Source organism: Amia ocellicauda, chromosome 2 (assembly GCF_036373705.1).
Source record: "Amia ocellicauda isolate fAmiCal2 chromosome 2, fAmiCal2.hap1, whole genome shotgun sequence".
NCBI classification, from domain to species: Eukaryota; Metazoa; Chordata; class Actinopteri; order Amiiformes; family Amiidae; genus Amia; species Amia ocellicauda.
Window position 1 is genome coordinate 5,548,723 of NC_089851.1, and position 17,770 is coordinate 5,566,492.

The 17,770-nt window shown below is 42.3% G+C and overlaps 2 protein-coding genes across 2 annotated transcripts; both read right to left on the bottom strand.

Moving 5' to 3' along the window:
* Positions 1–572: 572 nt before the first annotated feature.
* Positions 573–9,068, bottom strand: LOC136712274 (uncharacterized). The gene is made up of 10 exons (XM_066688742.1): positions 8,924–9,068; positions 8,057–8,195; positions 7,400–7,544; positions 4,887–5,142; positions 4,593–4,681; positions 4,203–4,507; positions 2,929–3,084; positions 1,470–1,606; positions 1,239–1,345; positions 573–1,055 (listed from the first exon to the last, which is right to left on the bottom strand). The coding sequence occupies exons 1-10, from the start codon at positions 9,066–9,068 to the stop codon at positions 750–752; spliced, it is 1,785 nt and encodes a 594-aa protein (XP_066544839.1). The 3' UTR covers positions 573–749.
* A 391-nt stretch (positions 9,069–9,459) lies between these two features.
* gorasp1b (golgi reassembly stacking protein 1b) lies at positions 9,460–17,746 on the bottom strand. The gene is made up of 9 exons (XM_066716714.1): positions 17,588–17,746; positions 16,479–16,559; positions 15,848–16,051; positions 15,082–15,168; positions 14,702–14,832; positions 14,375–14,516; positions 13,511–13,640; positions 13,217–13,366; positions 9,460–13,118 (listed from the first exon to the last, which is right to left on the bottom strand). The coding sequence occupies exons 1-9, from the start codon at positions 17,648–17,650 to the stop codon at positions 12,859–12,861; spliced, it is 1,248 nt and encodes a 415-aa protein (XP_066572811.1). The 5' UTR covers positions 17,651–17,746; the 3' UTR covers positions 9,460–12,858.
* Between the last annotated feature and the right edge of the window lie 24 nt (positions 17,747–17,770).

A 17,770-nucleotide genomic window follows, 5' to 3' on the forward strand; every position in this document is an offset into this window, starting at 1 on the left:
TACAGTGAGGGGGTCCGGAGGCTCTCTTGTGCTGTGGGGGGCATTTTCCTGGCATGGTTTGGGTCCACTTGTCCCCTGCAGGGTCACTGCAAATCATGACAAAGTTATTCTGAGTGATCACCTTTATCCTATGGTGACACATTTCTATGCTGATGGGAGTGGTCTCTTCCAGGATAACAATGCCCCCATCCACAGGGCACGAGGGTCACTGATTGGTGTGATGAGTATGAAAATGATGTGACTCATATGCTATGGCCTTCGCAGTCACCAGATTTCAACCCAATTGAACACCTATGGGAGATTGTGGACCGACGTGTCAGACAGCGCTCTCCACCGCCATCATCAAAACACCAAATGAGGGAATATCTTTTGGAAGAATGAAGTTCATCCCTCCAGTAGAGTCCAGAGACTCTACAATCTGTACCTGGTCTAAATAACTAATAAGTGAGAGTGCAGCTACAAAATTTAATTTTCTTTATATGTAGAAGTGAAGATGCTGTAGTGCGCGGATGTTTTTAAGTTTTTTATATATATATATATATATATATGACACAACAGCAAAAATATATTAAGGTGCAGTTTATTTCCTTGTAAGGATTTAAATGTCCAAATATACGCTTGAGGCACTCGAAGGAAGATTTGGCTGCGTTGTCAAACTAAAACATAAAACGCAAGTAGGCTGCTTAGCATGAAAGTACTTTAATTTAAGGTTGGTCAGCATTCCATAGAAGAATAGTCTCGGTCCACAATTAAGTTGGCTCTGCAGCTGGGGCCCTCAGTGTCGAGATCTTGAAGGGCGGGTTGGGGGTGAAGAGGGAGAGGAAATGGGCGAGCAGCTGCATCTCTCCTCGGGCTGGCCCGAGCCGCCCGGCCTCCTGCCCCCTACGGACAACACTGCCCCTGTTCGTTCTCCTCGGTGATCTCTCATTTCCCGGCACCGGCTCGCTGGGACTTCGACTTTTCTTCTCGATGACCGTCTGGTGGCCGAGGTCAACTCGACTGCCGTTGCAGCTGCTCTGGCCAGAAGGTCTGATCGAGCCCGTGGAGGACCTTCGCTGAAGACGGGGCGGAGCTGAAGAGGTTAATTTTTCGGGCTTATACTAAGAACAAAAAAACTAAAGGGTGACATTTGAAATCCCTCCTTTAATTCTAAGTTTAAAGATACATTGGTTGATATTAAAATGAATTATCTCTCCTATAGGATGAATGAACTACCATTTCTTAGTGTTCACCCTTACCTTGCGACTAATTCTGTAACACACTTCGTGAACGGGAACAAAGTGCCCACAGTTATCGAAGCACTGATAATATCTCTTTCCTTTGAAAACGCCATCATGTGTTCCACCTGTTAATATGAAATAAAAAATAAAAAAAACATCAATTGATTGTTTTTAATAGTAAATATGAACCGTGATGTGCAAATCGTACTATGATCAACTAGGTAATTAATTCCCGTTTTAAAAACTCACTTTGTTCGTCCAGTTCCACTCCGAGGAAGACTGCGTTTGCAGTGCCGGCGTCGTCCAGGTGTCCGATATAGTGGACCGTTCCAGATTGATTTCCGTTAACAATGATGTAGTCTTGTATGCTCACCTGCACCTTTTTTCTGGAATGCAATCGCAAATAGAAGGGGTTGGTTATCATCTTTTAAAACCTTCCTGATCATCTAAACAAACAAGTAATACACTGAGCAAACTGATCTGTTGTGTGATTGTGTGACGCAAAACAAACCTGAGTGGCTGATTTAATTAGACAGAGGATACCTGCGTTGTTTTGCTACCTATAAACATGGTTTTATTTTTCATCTTGCGTGGTCCAGCGGTCAGTTTGGTTGTGAGCATTTAGAATTCTGAGAATGCATGCGTGAATTAATGAATTAATGTATTGCTGAACCAACTGTGAGCAGCCCTCATCTTTTCCTGAAATTGTGACAGTAGTAGTATGAACAGATTCACATTTTTTATTTTAGACAAGACTGATTTCTCTAAGGCACTCATATACAGACGGGTGACAATTTAAAGGAAAAACCTGAATAAACGAGTGGAGGAAGATAACGAATGCAGATTCCTCCAAACAGGTGTACTGCATGATACAATTAAGCAATTGACATCCTATCATGCTCTGTGGCATGTATACAAATGCTGAGCAGCCCAGCTGACCTCGATTTTGGATCAGGATGGCAAGAGGAAAGGATCTACGTGACTTTGAAAGTGGGGTCATTATTGGGGCACGAATGGCAGGAGCTTCAGTCACGCAGTCGCTCAACTGGCTCGTGTTCTGGACAAGTAGGCGAGTGCATGTGTGGGACATCAAGAGAACAGGACAGGCCTGACTGCTGGACCCTACAGTGAGGGGGTCCGGAGGCTCCTTTATGCTGTGGGGGGCATTTTCCTGGCATGGTTTGGGTCCACTTGTCCCCTTAGAGTGAAGGGTCACTGCAAATCATTGCAAAGTTATTCTGAGTGATCACCTTTATCCTATGGTGACACATTTCTCTCCTGAGGGGAGTGGTCTCTTCCAGGATGACAATGCCCCCCATCCACAGGGCACGAGGGACACTGAATGGTGTGATGAGTATGAAAATTATGTGACTCATATGCTATGGCCTTCACAGTCACCAGATCTCAACCCAATTGAACACCTATGGGAGATTGTGGACCGACGTGTTAGACAGCGCTCTCCACCACCATCATCAAAACCCCAAATGAGGGAATATCTTTTGGAAGAATGGTGTTCATCCCTCCAGTAGAGTCCAGAGACTCGTAGAATCTGTGCCAAGAGCACTGAAGCTGTTCTGGGGCTCGTGGTGCCCAACACCTCACTGAGACACTTTATGTTGGTTTTTCCTTTAATTTGTCACCTGTCTATGTATTAATAGTTTCCTACAGTTCATGGAAAATAAGTTGAAAAAACAGTATAAGATTTCACCTCTGAAAATTGAGCAGAGATTTAAACTCCTTTGCGTTGTGCTTCCTGCCCTTGACGTGTCTGCTGAAGAAGCACAAGCAGCTGGTGCACTTGCAGCCGATCATAGGAAAGGGAAACAGAGACCAACCCAAGCTGGAGTCCCTGTGGAAGACAGCGCTGGGAACGAGAGCAGCATGAAGACACAACACTACTGGTGCTGCTTCTAGATACAATCATACAACTGGGGTCAATTATTATTAGACCTAGGGATTGTTGTGCACTCAAGGTGTCCTGAAAATGTATTTAAATATTTTTTGCATTGAAACAGTACTGGAAAGAAAATAATCCACAGAGTAAAGCAGTTACAACAAGGAGCCCTTTGAGTCTGTATACTTGTGTAGCCCAGGACAGACTATGTGGGGAAACAGCATAATTCAGCCTGTCAACTGCGTGACAGATTTTCTCAAGCAGGTCTTTGTTGCAGCTTCATAAAATGCAGCCTTTGTTCATCTATTCGGAGTCTGTTTATAGGGACGGCAACTCCAGGCCTTGACAGCTGGGCTACTGTAGTTTGCATTTCAAAATCCTCGTGCACGCCCCCACCTGTGTGGTTGTGGACAAATATAATATCTCACTAATTTACTATACGACTGAATTGTAAATTCCATTTTAAATGTTTCTTTAATATAATCTTACTAGCACAATTACTAAAATGACTGGTCTATATGTACTCATATGCAGTAAAAGATTACATCTCAAGAGCATTGGATTTGTCCTCCCCGCAGCAGTTACATCCAGCGTGAGTGTGACACTATGTCTCCGTGTCCACCGGGACACTCTGAGACGGAACGGGAAATACATTAACATTTTTGTCAGGCGTTATTTACACTGTTTGCCAAATTGAGTCCTGTTGCAACACTGCAATGACTACATCAAAGGAAGCGGGTTTAAATCCAGCCCTGTCTGCATTGGTAGGGTTATGTATTCAATGTTTAACCCAGGGCTAGAGTTAGACTACCCAGAATCCCATTAGTGTGTTTCTACCGCATTTCCACTGCCTAAACCCAGTGGAGGTGTTTTGAACTCCATATTTTGGTTCTGGGTAGGGATGTAGTTCCGGCTAATTAGGGCTAATAATCACTTAATAAGAAATCCACCAAACACAGCCTACACCCAAGTCTGAAGCTACACCCAATCTTCCACTTACTTTGTACCTTCCACTTACTTTAGTATGAGAAATGTATCTAACACAAGGGAATCTATCCCTGACTCCACCTGAACTCTAAAATCCTCACCTGTGTGACTTCTGATTATTTCCTCTGTGAGACAGGGACTGCAGATGCTCAGGAGGTGTTTGGTTTTCAAATGGCCCAGGTGGTGTCCCCCCATCCTCTAGGAACCTTGCCTCACCCCCTACAGGAGAGTCCTGTGCTTCCCGAGAGGTTTGTGTTGATCTGTGACAGACATCCCGGCCGCACTGGCTTTTTGAGGAGACGGTTGTGGCGCACAGAGATTGTGCTTCTGAGCGCCGTGGTGAAAGGAGATCTGAGATCTGAGGAGTCTGTTGTACTTCAGTCCTCTGCTGCCAACACCGGTCCTCCTGGCAGAGGTAAGTTAACTGTTAGATATAATAACTAACCGACTCGTCAACTGTCACACCATGAAAGCTTAATAATAACAACTACCTCTGCGCTCTTGAGACAATCCCTCAGCTTTTTTATTTGTCTCCATGCGTTTCCCAAGTCTTCTGTCAGCCTCGAATTCAAGAGTATCGCTGCAAATCATAAGGGTGGAAAGTCAAGCGTTTCTATGAACCCGTTTTCCTGTGGAGATTTATAAGTCTTGAGCTGAAGCACCTATACAGTTTTTTACAGGACAATTTAACTTTTCACCCGTGGAATGTACACTATTTCAGATTGTGTGTTTAACTTTATTCCCGATTTCTGCTTAGGACATATTTAACGTATTACATCACCTACTTTCCATGAATCGATCTTCACACGTCTTCTCCATGAGGAGACAGGGGCTCTCCACCTGAACTTCCTTGGACACCAGCATCTTGGACTTCCCTGCTGGTTCCACTTTCGCTGGTAGGTCCGAGTCCAGCGTGGTGTCGGCAGAACTCGACCCAGGATTTATCTGCATTAGCTGGTCATTTCGACAGGACTCGGTCTTCACTGCCATTGGGCTCAGTGCCGAGTCATCAGGTGGGTCCCCGTGGCAGATAGCTGTAGTCTGTAACCAAGAACAACACTTTATTATCAGCTGAAGAATTAGATGCCATAAAAGTGCATGTTTATAGAGCCATGAACAAAACTCAAAGGGGGATTTATACCAGGTTCTGACACATTTAATAATGACTTTCTTGTTTAACCTATATGAATAAAATAGATACAATCAATGCATATATCAAGAGATTAACTAAAACAAAATTCTGAACATCACTGCCCTTGTTCTCAATTCTACACTTTTGACAAGATACCCTAACATCCTGTTTGGCCTTTTTTATTGCTTCCACACATTGTTTGGATGGAGAAAGTGAGGAGTCCACGTAGACTCCTAGGTCTTTCTCATGCGTTCCAAAAATGGAAGAACAAGATGTGGCAAATGTTCTAAATGAGTATTTCACTGAGGTTTTTACAAACAAACACAAACAAATCACCTGAGCCAGATGGGATATTTCCAACAGTACTTAAAGAAATGAGGGAAATGATTTATAGGTCGCTAACTCAATTATTCCAAATGACACTTAGAACAGGGGATGTGCCAACTGACTGGAAGACAGCAAATGTCACACCAATCCACAAGAAAGAGGACAAAACTGAGCCAGGAAATTACAGACCAATCAGTCTCACCTGCATCACCTGTAAAATGTTGGAGAAAATTATTAGACAGAAAATAGAGGAGTGTCTTAATGAAAACCATATTCTTGGAGATAGTCAACATGGGTTTAGACGAGGCGGATCATGTCTTACTAATTAGAATTTTTTGAATATGCAACTGCAGCTGTAGATCATGTGAAAGCATATGATATGATATACTTAGATTTTCAGAAAGCTTTTGATAAGGTTCCACACCAAAGACTGAACCTCAAATTGGAAGCTGTAGGCATTCAGGGTAATGTAAGTAGATGGATTATGAACTGGTTGATGTCTAGGAAACAGAGGGTGTCGATTAGAGGAGTCGCTTCTAACTGGAGTGAGGTTGTTAGTGGAGTTCCACAGGGATCAGTACTAGGGCCTTTGCTTTTTCTAATCTATATTATTGATCTGGACTCTGGGATAGTTATCAAACTTGTCAAATCGGCAGATGATACTAAAATAGGTGGCTCAGCAGACACAATCTCGGCAGCACAGGCTATTCAGAGGGACTTAGATAATATTCAGTTGTGGGCGACACCTGGCAGATGAAATTCAATGTGGACAAGTGCAAGGTATTACATGCAGGTAACAAAAATGTCCACTATAATTACACTATGGGAGGAACAGAACTAGATGAAGTTCGACCACATTAAACCAGACGAGCTTTTCCAGATCAGCAGGGACACACGCACCCAGGGACACAAATGGAAATTGGGCTTCAAGGCATTCAAGACAGAAAACAGGAGACACTTCTTCACACAGAGAGGCGTCACAATCTGAACAAACTCCCCAGCGATGTGGCTGAAGAGACAATTTGGGAAAATTCAAAAACAGACTGGATAGGATCTTTGGATCACTTAGTTATTAATGGACACCAAACGATGTTCTAAAATATTAGCCTGGAAACGTGCTGATTCGCAGCTACCCAGCTTTAAAAACATGACTGTGATTACATTTTTGTTTGAATCCTTCTGTTAACTATACTGATGTTGAGTCTGAACACATGCAGGCTTTCAAGTCTATAAAGGTCAACACTCAGCTCAACAGTAAGTAAGGTGGACCAACGTTGGCAACCAGACGCAACATGATAAATCACACGTGTCAGTTCAACGTCATTCCTAAAAGAGAGTTTCAGACGCTTCGATGAGCTTCTTTTCTTTAACATCTATGAGAAATGAAGCACAGAGTTCTCTACAGAGAACACAGTGTTATTATGTCCGAAAACGTCCCACTTGCGTTTTCTTTTGTGAAAATGCACGACCAGTGCTTTTCCAGCTTCTCTTGGATCACTGTGTTCGGCGGGACTGGACAATCTCCAGCATGGTATCTCTAGGGGGTGATGTTTATTGAGCCGCTCCCTGGGGAGGGAGGGTGAGGGTGGTCACAGTTCATCAGACAGTCTCACAGGCAGGGGGGATTCTGTGACCCTGGAGTTCCCTCTGCTTTAAATGTACTATTTATACACAACTGCTGTTCGACAGAGTCAACGATTACCACAATTAACACCAGCCTTGGACTCAAGATCACAATCGGCACAAAGCAGTGAGATGGACCCAGAAAGAAAATACTTGATCGTACTGCACTGAACAATACATGGGAGAGTAACAGTAAGCATTAAGGCATTGATTCACCTGCTCGGAGCGTGACTTCAGTGTTGAGTCAGTGGGCTCAGGCAATCTGTCCCGTGAGCTGGACAAGGCCTGAGGTCCGAAGGGATGAGCATCTTTCTGTAATCGGCTGATTTTCATCTGCTGGGACTGGACTATTCGTTCAAGCCTTTTAAGAAAATAAACAACGAAAGGCAGATCTACCAAAACTGCCTTTGAACTTAAACTGACGTAGAAAGTTCGTGTCAATGCAAATGTACCCTGGTCAAATACAGTATGAGCTATAAAAACATGTGTAGATTACATGGGATTATCTAATAAAAAAAATCAAAAGAAAACCCCACGTAAATCAGTTCGGCAAATGTTAATCATCTCAGACTGCGTCCTTATTCAAAACGTGCAGATACAAAAAAATGCTTGTTCCCTCAGCACATTTTGATTACAGCTCATTAATCCACTGATGAGAGACACTTAAAAAAGCCATTAAGTGCTGGTTGATAATTGGCAATGTATGTCACAACAGAGCTGGTTTCCAGGCAACTGTGTTACAGTGGATCGCTTATGTCTCTTAAACAGTGACACAGATAAACATAGTTTTATATAGAAATACTACAAGAAAAAGTGCACAAAAGGGGGCTATTAGTATTTATTTGATATTTTAGAGTGCCAGCCATACTGTACCTCCTTTTGGACTTCATGAGTTGAGCCACATTAGAACAGAGGGGGATGATTCCTCTTCTTGTGCTCTGGATGACATAGGCCACCGCTTTACTGGCGATTCGCTTATCCTCTTCAGTGCTGTCCACCTCCGAGATGCTGCCTTCAATGCAAACAAATCAATACATTGCCAGTTATGCAGCACATAACACACATCTCAATGTGCTTGACATAGCTTTTAAAGTAAGGTAAAATATGCACATCAGGTACAATACATAACTGAGTGCCAAATAAATTCAACTGAATTAAAGCACACAGTGAAATTGACTTTGATGTAATTAAAGCTAATAAACAAGTACAGTTTGCATGATTGATCTGTTTCTGTTCAAGCACTGTAACACAAAGAATATTCCTAGAATATACAGGAAAGCTACATTAGCACATTTGAACATGCTGTTCCCTTCAATTTAACCCTCCGATTATAATGAACAATATTGATTACCTGTATGAAATACTCCATTTCATTTCACCTTTCAGAAGAGCACTGTGCGTATTTCAATTATTAACACTAACCTTGGTTTGGGGTAGACGCCTCCCAAAATTGTTTATATGTACTGATAATAAAAAGACAGCTAATGTGTTATATTCAGTCGACGTATTCGCACAGCTCTTATATACCTGGGCTTCATCGGTATTGAAAGGGAGTGAAGTGCGATCTGTAACCAATGCCCCCTGGTTGTGGCATAAAGCTCAGCACCAAGTAATAATACAAATGTGACACATTTTAAAGATGTGATACTTGTCTATAGGCACCTTATCAAACTTTCAGTGCAACTCCAGGGGCACCCCAGGTGAATTAGTCGAAGTACATAATAACCGATCAACACGCACCTCTTAATGATGAAAAACCAAGGCGCGCACACGCAGTGCGGAGGACCTCACCGAAGTGCAGGGCCGAGTAGTTGCTGCTGTCGTCCCAGGACCTGCAGCAGCTGCCCAGCTCGGAGCTCCTCTCGCTGCAGGACGGGCTGCGCATGCCTGCCTGACACATTCAAATCAACCTCAGTGATCCCATGCCAGCCAAGCTACAAGAGACATCTGAGCAGCCTGCCCCCAGGTGCGGAGGAGTACCTGAAGACACGGTATTGCAGTGCCGTCCCGGTCACCCGTAACTTCAATTCATCTTACTTTCTTGAGATGCAATACCGCTTTGTATATACATATACAACTACGCGAGAACAAAACCTTTAAACAAATAGAAAACGTGAGCAAAAATATAAAAGCAATACCTGCAGTTCGTTTCTATCTTCTGACTCACCTTAAAACATGTAATTGTGGCAAAAAATAGTACAGGAATAGTACAAGATATATATCTTCACTGCTGTGTGTGAAATATTCTTGAAATATAATAAGACCAAGACACACAATTTTAATGCTTTGTGTTTTATTTGTGTAAGGTTAGATCGCTACATTACCAAAAGTCCCAATGCATCTCTTAGTCTGTTTCAAAACCTACAAAGCAGACACACCCTGCATCCCAAAATTAACTTAAATATATTTTAAAAAAATGATAATAAAAATCCATTCAGTGTTACTTTCACACCCAGTTTCTTTGACTTCCAAACAACCATATGTTGCCTTAAAAGAAAATCTACATTTAAAAAAACAAAATCCTGCTAGATTGTTAAATCTACTATCAAGCAGCGACAAATTAGATTTACAGAAAACATTATGGATAGAGTATGTAAATTTATTCTAATCTGTATTAAAATACAAAGAGAGAACCAGAAGAAGGGAAACAATGATTAACATGTTTTTGGAAAAGGGCAGCAGAGCTGTCGTCTGCATCATCTCACTGCGCAGGGAATGCAGACTGCAAGCTGCAATCTTCCACACTGAAGAACGGATACCTTTGTCTTTACCAGTAATTGCATAGACCCCCATCACCCCAAAATAAACTAAATCAGATAGTATTTCTATGTTTTTTTACACTGTAATGGTCTTGTAAACAATAACATGAAATATTAATTGGAAGAGAATAAAACATTCTGTATTTGTCTTCTGATGTCTAATAAAAATCCTTAACAGTCCCATCATCTATAGTACATATGACTCTTGTGCATAGCAACTTTCATCAGGAAAGCACGTTGTATCTTGGATTTACTCAAGATTTTATCATACACGCGTATGGCCTATGAAATAGTTTATACAAACAGTTGGAGAGGTCTGTACAGTACCAGGAAGAGAATCTGTGTAATCCGAGGGTTTAGTGCAACACAATATATACCATTTCATGTGCAAAAACTAAACTAAAAGTTATTCTCATAGTCCATAAAGGTAAATATATTTTCTAGACAGAAGTACAGAAAACTGCAAACAAGAAAAAGATGCTATTCACCAACCAGGATTGTTTGGAGTAATTTCTGAGAACTTGGAAAAACACTCCCGAGTGGAAATGGTACTTATTGTGAGTAAGTATTATCTGTATCAGAATAAAATGAGGAATATAAAGAGGAACAGAGACCGCAACAATATAGCACAGAGATGTATCTAACCATGTGTTTCCTCTACTGTTTAAGTTAGTTTCCTGTGGTTTTCCTTTGATTGAAGCTGCTGTCTGTCGGAGTCTCTGACAGCTTTTGGAGAAATTACACCTTCCAGCAAATCCATCAGACAATGGCTCGAAAGAAGGTTTTTCTCTAGCAACTCAGACATAAAAAGCAGGGTCAAGGATGCATGTTTTCGTATTAGCATTAGATTTAGAAGCTGTGAGTTTAACTCATCAGGATTTGAAAACTGAAAAGAAAAATCATTAAAGTTAAAGAAACAGGTGTTGTTAAATAACACAATATTTTTCCAAACAGTGCAACCTATCCTAAATTTTAAACAAAAATCTAGTGGCGTCTAAACGTGGATCAGCAAAACAAAAGAAATATCCTTTAGCCTGTTTATCATTTCTGTGCCAAGCTATCTTTCAGATTTAAAAATGAAGGTAAAATATTTTCCATTAACTTCAGTACTATATATATGACTGAGTCATTACTTAAGTCAATTCTTGTGCATTAACACATGGAAGTAGTACTAATTTATCAATTAAGCCAGCCACAACTCTAATGCTGAATTAATCTGAAATGCATTCATGTTTTAAGGAGTAAAAATTGAATATAAAATTATCTGAAACATCTAAACCTACATCATTTATGTTTTTAATGATCAAATGTGAATTTCACCGACGGTTATTTCGAAATTATTTTTTAAATAAGAGCAGGTTTATCTTTTCCCTTGAATGGGGTTATAATTTATAAAAAAGTGATTGAAGAAAAAATGGTCTCATGTTTTGCAGCTTCTTGCCTCTGTACTTGTCCGACGCATGCAAAAGATTCACAGAGCACACCCGTATCGAGCATAATCTTCATCTTTCAGTTCAACAATGAGAAACGCAAGACAAAACAGTTCCCATACACTGTAAAATCATTTCTGAATCTCTACAAATTACCCCGAAGATTTCACGTATTTCAAATAAATAAATAAATAAAATGACAATCAAGAGATTTCTTTGTCAGACTACTTATAAAGGGGATGAGTCAAAAAAGTAATGCCAATATTTTAAAGCAAATCTGTCCCTTCAGAAAACGATGATAAAAACATGGATTGGAAAGGCTAAAAAAATATAATTTCACTGTGATTCAATCCCAGAAGACACACAGAATACAGGACATGACTATTCTAATAAGAGGATGACACCATATAAAGACCCTTAAAAAGTTAGTTTCGATTTCTGTTATTAGTGTCCAGAGCTTTGGCTTTGCTAATGTGAGGTACTGGAAGCTGATGTACCAGGGAAACTCAAACATTGATGCAATGAAGCTTAAAATGCCGCCTTTAGCTGCCTGTAACAATTTATACACAGGGAAAATTTCAGACTGTGCCGAATTTGCAACAATTTCCTGACAAAAAGTGTCAACTTGTAACTACCCAGGTAGTGATCACAAAACTGTGGGTTTAAAATGTCTCCCCAATATGGATAACTAGTTTATCTGATTGTAAAACATGTCAACCAAAAAGCAGTGCAGTGAGTTAATGTTTTGTCCTTCTGAGGAGAAAGTCTCCATATATATATATATATATATATATATATATATATATATATATATGGTGCCAACAGACTGACATATTGCATAGGTAGAGATAAGACTGAAAAAATATTTCTCCAATAATTAAAAAAAATAGAAATCTAAGGCCTGGGTCATATGAGATTATTGTAAACCAGACGCCATTGGTTTCTGCGACACCGAATTCACCGTTCATGGGATAGATTTAGTTTTCCAGGGTCCCAAAAACGGTGAAAAGGCACCAGAATAACATGTGGGCGAGTAAATGTACATGCGGGAGAGAAAGAGACTCGGTCACATATACAGTATATATCATCAGTGTGTGTCGAGGGGCCTTTAAATCGTGTCTTGGGCCTCTTGGAGTTGTAGTAGTGAAATAGTAAGTGTATTGACACTAGAAAAACAAATGTAACAACACAATGTAAAATAATGATGTATATACTTCTGGATAACTGTAATAATAATAATATATTGATAGTGCTTTTCATCTTGAAGGAAGTTCCTCCTCTTTCAGTGTTTTACTTTTGTTTCACTGTAATTTCGGCAAATGCAATCGCATTTGCATTTTTCAACCCCCCCTAAAACCTCTGGACCGTCACATCCAAAACTGCACTGCTGCTGGTTTAAAGTGACCTATAAGGAGGGATCTTAAACGTCATCGCATGAGTGAGCATCTCAGTAGTTAAAATCGGTTTGGTGAGGTCCAGAGACCCCCTACTGCGGCCCGCTCTCCGCAGCAGCCGTGCGTTCCTCCTTGGGCACCATGTCCCACTCGAGAGGAGCGCCCGTCTGCGCCAGCACGTCCCGGGCCTCGGGCAGAGCAGCACCGGTGGCCTCCGGACTGTCACTCTCTCCCGGGTGGAGGTCGGGGGGCTGTAGGGAGATGGAGTCGTCCATGGGCTCCACTCCGAGCTCCTTAATGTCATACTCCAGGAGGTCTTCTGTGATAGCGGGCAGCTCGGTCCTGAACTCGTCTGCCGAAGCGATACAAACATTCGTTAAGAGCAACACAAACCGGGCCTCGCGTCAAAGTGGATGCCCTGACACAAGCGGCAGCTCATCCTCCACTTACCAAAAGCAGATCCGTTCTCCTGACTCCAGGCAGCCCTGTCGTCCATAAGCAGGGAGGGGTCAGCCATGTCAATGGGAGGCAGAGACAGATCCAGACTCTGGCTCAGGTCTGCGAGCTCTGGGAACGGCGCCCCAGACAGATCAGTAAAGCCTGGTGTTCGGGAATAGAGAAATGCATTGGTTAAACAACAACAACGACATCAGTTACTTGGGCCAGGCTCTGGACTATCAGACACGGCACTGCACTTCATACAAATCATTTTCTCTCCACGCCGATTGTACACCACCACCACACCTGGATCCATGACCCTCTGAATGGGCGGTGGCAGAGGGGAGTCCTCCATCATGTGACCTGAGCTCAGCCGGGCCGGGCCCTCGTCCGCCTCACTCTTCCCTGCCTCAATGGAAGGAGCCATCAGAGGAACCTGGGACCGCAAAACACATCATATATACACGTATCACTCACACGGGCATGAGCGTGTATGCGGGGGGTTGTAGAGTATGATGGTTTTACACTGGGGTGCCATATTTAAGTCATTATGTAAACATCTGGGAGGGCTGAAGACCGGGGGGTGAGGGGAAGGCTTTATTTTTTCCCGCAGTCCTCCACAGAAGTCTTTTCCTGTCGTCCATTGTTTTAAATGACATCACCTCAAGTATCATAAATAACAGTGTCTGGATATCACATCCTAATCTGAAATCCGATAGATTGGTGCTAGATTAGAGACAGTACCATTCTACAGTGTCTATTGAACCACCATGAAATCAGGAACCTGTACTGGCAGGTATAAAAGGAAAGCAAAAGAAAACAAAGAAACAAAGAAAAAAAACTGAAACTCTGAAGCCTAGTTCAAAAACAACTGTCAGGAGGTCTGGTAGAAACATTTCCAAACGTGAAAAGAAATTAAAAGCTCAATCTATATGACTACATACCCAGACCGGGACCAGAAGACACAAATGGACATTGAATACAATAGAATTGTTTACTCAAAATTCTCTGGAATGCTTTAAGGAATGTTACATAAGGAGATCGTTACATTAACATGTTTGTCGAAACTAGTCAGGCAAAGCGGGCTGAATGGCTCCCTCCAATCTGACTTCCTTCCTAACGTTCAATGAAGAACAGTATGTATTAGTCTTGATTGGACACGGTGAATACCTCAGTGTAGCCATTGCTGGGCACCTCCAGGCGAGCGCTGTCTTCAGGCAGTGGCGACGGGGGCTTGAGTTCACCCATCTTCGGTGTGACTGGTCTCCCGGGGATGCGATGCAGGTAGCCGTAGCCGATGCCACACCCTAAGCTGCACACACGACAACAACACTGTAACGCTGCTCACAAGGCAGGAGCAGAACTGTGTTTGGTGACTTCCACCCTACGTCTTTTCTGACGCATCATTTAGATCAGTGGAAGAGGTTATAATGACACTGAATGTGTGGAAATGGAAAGCAGGTCTTGTCCTTCCAGTGAAAACACCCAATCACATACCTTCCTTCCCCACCCCAGGCCCCATTGGGGGTGACCACCACCTCTCGGCACAGGTCGGTCTTGGTGTTGTACACCAGCAGCTTCAGCGGCTTGCCCTCGTGCGACTCAATCAAGGAGAAGAAATCTTCTGACTGCGGCGTGGAAGAACAGCACAATTCAACACAATTTCCTCCAGAACCTCTAAACGCACCAGTGATTTAAACTCACGCGGTCAAAGCTCTGAGCTGGTCCACATTTACGGCAGGTTGAATACCTAAAAAGCCTATCTTCCTTTCTAAGATATCTGAAGTGTTCGTTATGTGTTTTTATTATTGATTGACAGCCTGGCTCCTGTATTCTTGGGGGAAGACCTGGAGAATATACAATCAATCCACACTCACATCTTGCAGCACCTGATCAGCTCCTACGATGAAGTCTGCGTGTGCCTGTAACCCCGCCAGCGCCGCAGGTGAATTGGGATCAACGTCCTGAAAAGAGGAACCTGTATTAATCACTAGAACCCCTGTCATCAGTACTTATCTTAATATAAGAACATAAGAAAGTGTCCAATCGAGAGGAGGCCATTCACCCCATCGTGCTCGTTTGGTGTCCATTAATAACTAAGTGATCAAGGGTGCTATCCAGTCTGTTTCTGAATGTTCCCAAATTGTCTCTTCAGCCACATCGCTGGGGAGTTTGTTCAGATTGTGACGCCTCTCTGTGTAAAGAAGTGTCTCCTGTTTTCTGTCTTGAATGCCTTGAAGCCCAATTTGCATTTGTGTCCCCGGGTGCGTGTGTCCCTGCAGATCTGGAAAAGCTCCTCTGGTTTGACAGTATTTTAGGGGTTAACAAAAAAGGGAAGCTAAAACAGATCCAACTAAATCCCAAATTAAATGAATTAGACATTAGGAATCTTTTCATCTACTGATGAAAGAGGCGTGTGAATTCCCATCGATGTTTTTAGAGAGCGTTGCTCGCTTCACATTGAACTACCCAGGCCTCCCAAAGAGCTTTCCATTAAACCCAGGGGATAATATTGGATGAAAGGCAGATGCTTAATATACTTCTCTGAGGAATTAATGGATAAAGTAAAGTCTCCCACTAATGATGTAGTATCTTCTTTATTTGAGCAATTTCGTTTATAGAAGTTTAACAGTTTACACTTACCAGGACATGCCACACGTTTTCGTTGGCTCCCTGGAAACTGCAGAACCTCACGCTGGCTCCCAGCAGGCCCTGTCCGCCCCACATGTTACTGGGAATGACCTCCACCTCCCGGACTTTCATGGCTTTAGTATTGAAGACTTCGAGTTTCACCGGCTTCTCCACGTTGGCCTTGAGGAGGTCCTTCAGCATGTCATTCTCTTTATTCTAGAGACAAGGTGATACAAACGCACAATACACAATAACCTCTTGTAATACAACAGTTCCTGCTGCCATAAAAATAAAATGCTTGCATAAGTACAGTGCCTTTCAGTGGTATAGTTTATAATACAAGATTCCTATAGATTAAGTTTGAATTAGTTATTATCATGGCACGTTATGGCACTACGAGTACACAGACTGAAAGGAACGTAAATCCGAAAAGGACAGGAAAAAAATAGACCATCTATCCAAAGAAACCCCAGTAACTTCTGATGGCAGATACCATTCAATAAAACACGTGGCAACAACCTGGGAATTATAAAACTGCGTTATTGGAAGCCCGCCAGCTGCTTTCATGCACACAATAAACCCGGTGTTTGTTAAATTGGTGCTGTGTTGAACTGTAAACAATGGCGTCTCTGCAGGTCCTTACCAGTCGTGTGTTTCCTATTGAAATTATGAAATCGAAAAAGGGTTCCAGTCCAGCTTTCTCTGCTGGAGAGTTTTCCTGAACCTGAGGAGAGAAAAGTACTGTAGCAATGACACTTGATACACACATACACAGAGAGACAGACCACGCGACTGGTGTGATATTTGAATGCTAGTGTAATTGCAAATATTCATAGTATAATTTAGGTCTCATTAAATTACCCAATCCAGGAAGTTGGCACTAACTATAGGCCACACATTTATTTCAAGAAACACAGCACAGTAAAAGCAAGGAAATATAATACACAACATAGTGATTTGATTTAGGGGTAGTTCGGGAGTAGTTCAAGCAAGAGCAGATAATATGGCAATAGTTACATCAGTGGGTAGTCAAAATGTAGTACACTTATAGTACAAATACATTTTAAATACACCAAGCAATTTAAACTACATGAGTAGAGAATAAAATGAGCTATAGTATGGAGCATCATAGTAAGCAGCAGATCAGTGCAAGTTAAAAGTGCAATAAAGGTTGAATGGCATGTCAGGATACCTAGGTCTATCTATATGCATATCTCTGATAAGTGGTTAAATGAACTCCAGGGTACCAAAGTGAACACCTCTAACACAAGCCATGAAAGCACCCGCTTGACTACTTGCATTAGTTGAATAACATTGTATCCACAGTAGACTCATCTCATAATAGTTTATTGCGCAAAAACATATGTAAATGTATTATTATGGAAGAATTCCTGGTTTTAAAAAGCAGACAGACCAGGGTCGCGTGTTTAAATGTGCATGTGAATGTAACTGCGATGTGGGAGCCATTCCTGACAGGTTTCCACTGGGATAGCTGCCTGGCATGATCACTAAATCACTCCTCACACATCAGCACTTGTGTCGTTTTATTTGCTTCTTTACTGCTCATTCGTTACATTGTGTCCTTTCAACAGAGCATTGCACATGGCAGGGCGCTGATCAATGCCAGTGCCACCTCATCAGACGAGAGAGAGTGGGCCGGCCTAAACAAGCAGCTACTACAGCAGTGCTCCGAAAGTGTGGAGTAAACCTGGAGTAGCGACACAAACTGCGGGAGAGAGAGCCATGCTGTACCCCGTGTACGTGGTAGCCGTCCGTCCCTCCGTCAGGCACGTCCGAGCTCTGTGACAACCCCATCTCTCCGGCCTGCCTGCACACGGCGCACTTTAATACAGTCAGCAAAGAAACAGGGAAGCAGGATCTATCGCTCTGTAGCCATATTGACTGCACTCACTCTGCCAGGCCGGAGCAGCCGAG

Bases quoted from the DNA above. Each gene is read 5' to 3' on its own strand.
- LOC136712274 (XM_066688742.1), bottom strand. From the start codon at position 9,068: ATGCGCAGCCCGTCCTGCAGCGAGAGGAGCTCCGAGCTGGGCAGCTGC. The intron at 8,196-8,923 runs GTGCGTGTTGAT...TTTGCATTGAAG, and splicing joins TGGTTTTTCATCATTAAGAG to GCAGCATCTCGGAGGTGGAC. The intron at 4,682-4,886 runs GTAGGTGATGTA...TATGATTTGCAG, and splicing joins TGAAGATCGATTCATGGAAA to CGATACTCTTGAATTCGAGG.
- gorasp1b (XM_066716714.1), bottom strand. From the start codon at position 17,650: ATGGGGTTGTCACAGAGCTCGGACGTGCCTGACGGAGGGACGGACGGC. The intron at 16,052-16,478 runs GTAAGGACCTGC...CCTTGTCTCTAG, and splicing joins CAATAGGAAACACACGACTG to AATAAAGAGAATGACATGCT. The intron at 13,367-13,510 runs GTGTGGTGGTGG...CCCGAACACCAG, and splicing joins TCAGAGGGTCATGGATCCAG to GCTTTACTGATCTGTCTGGG.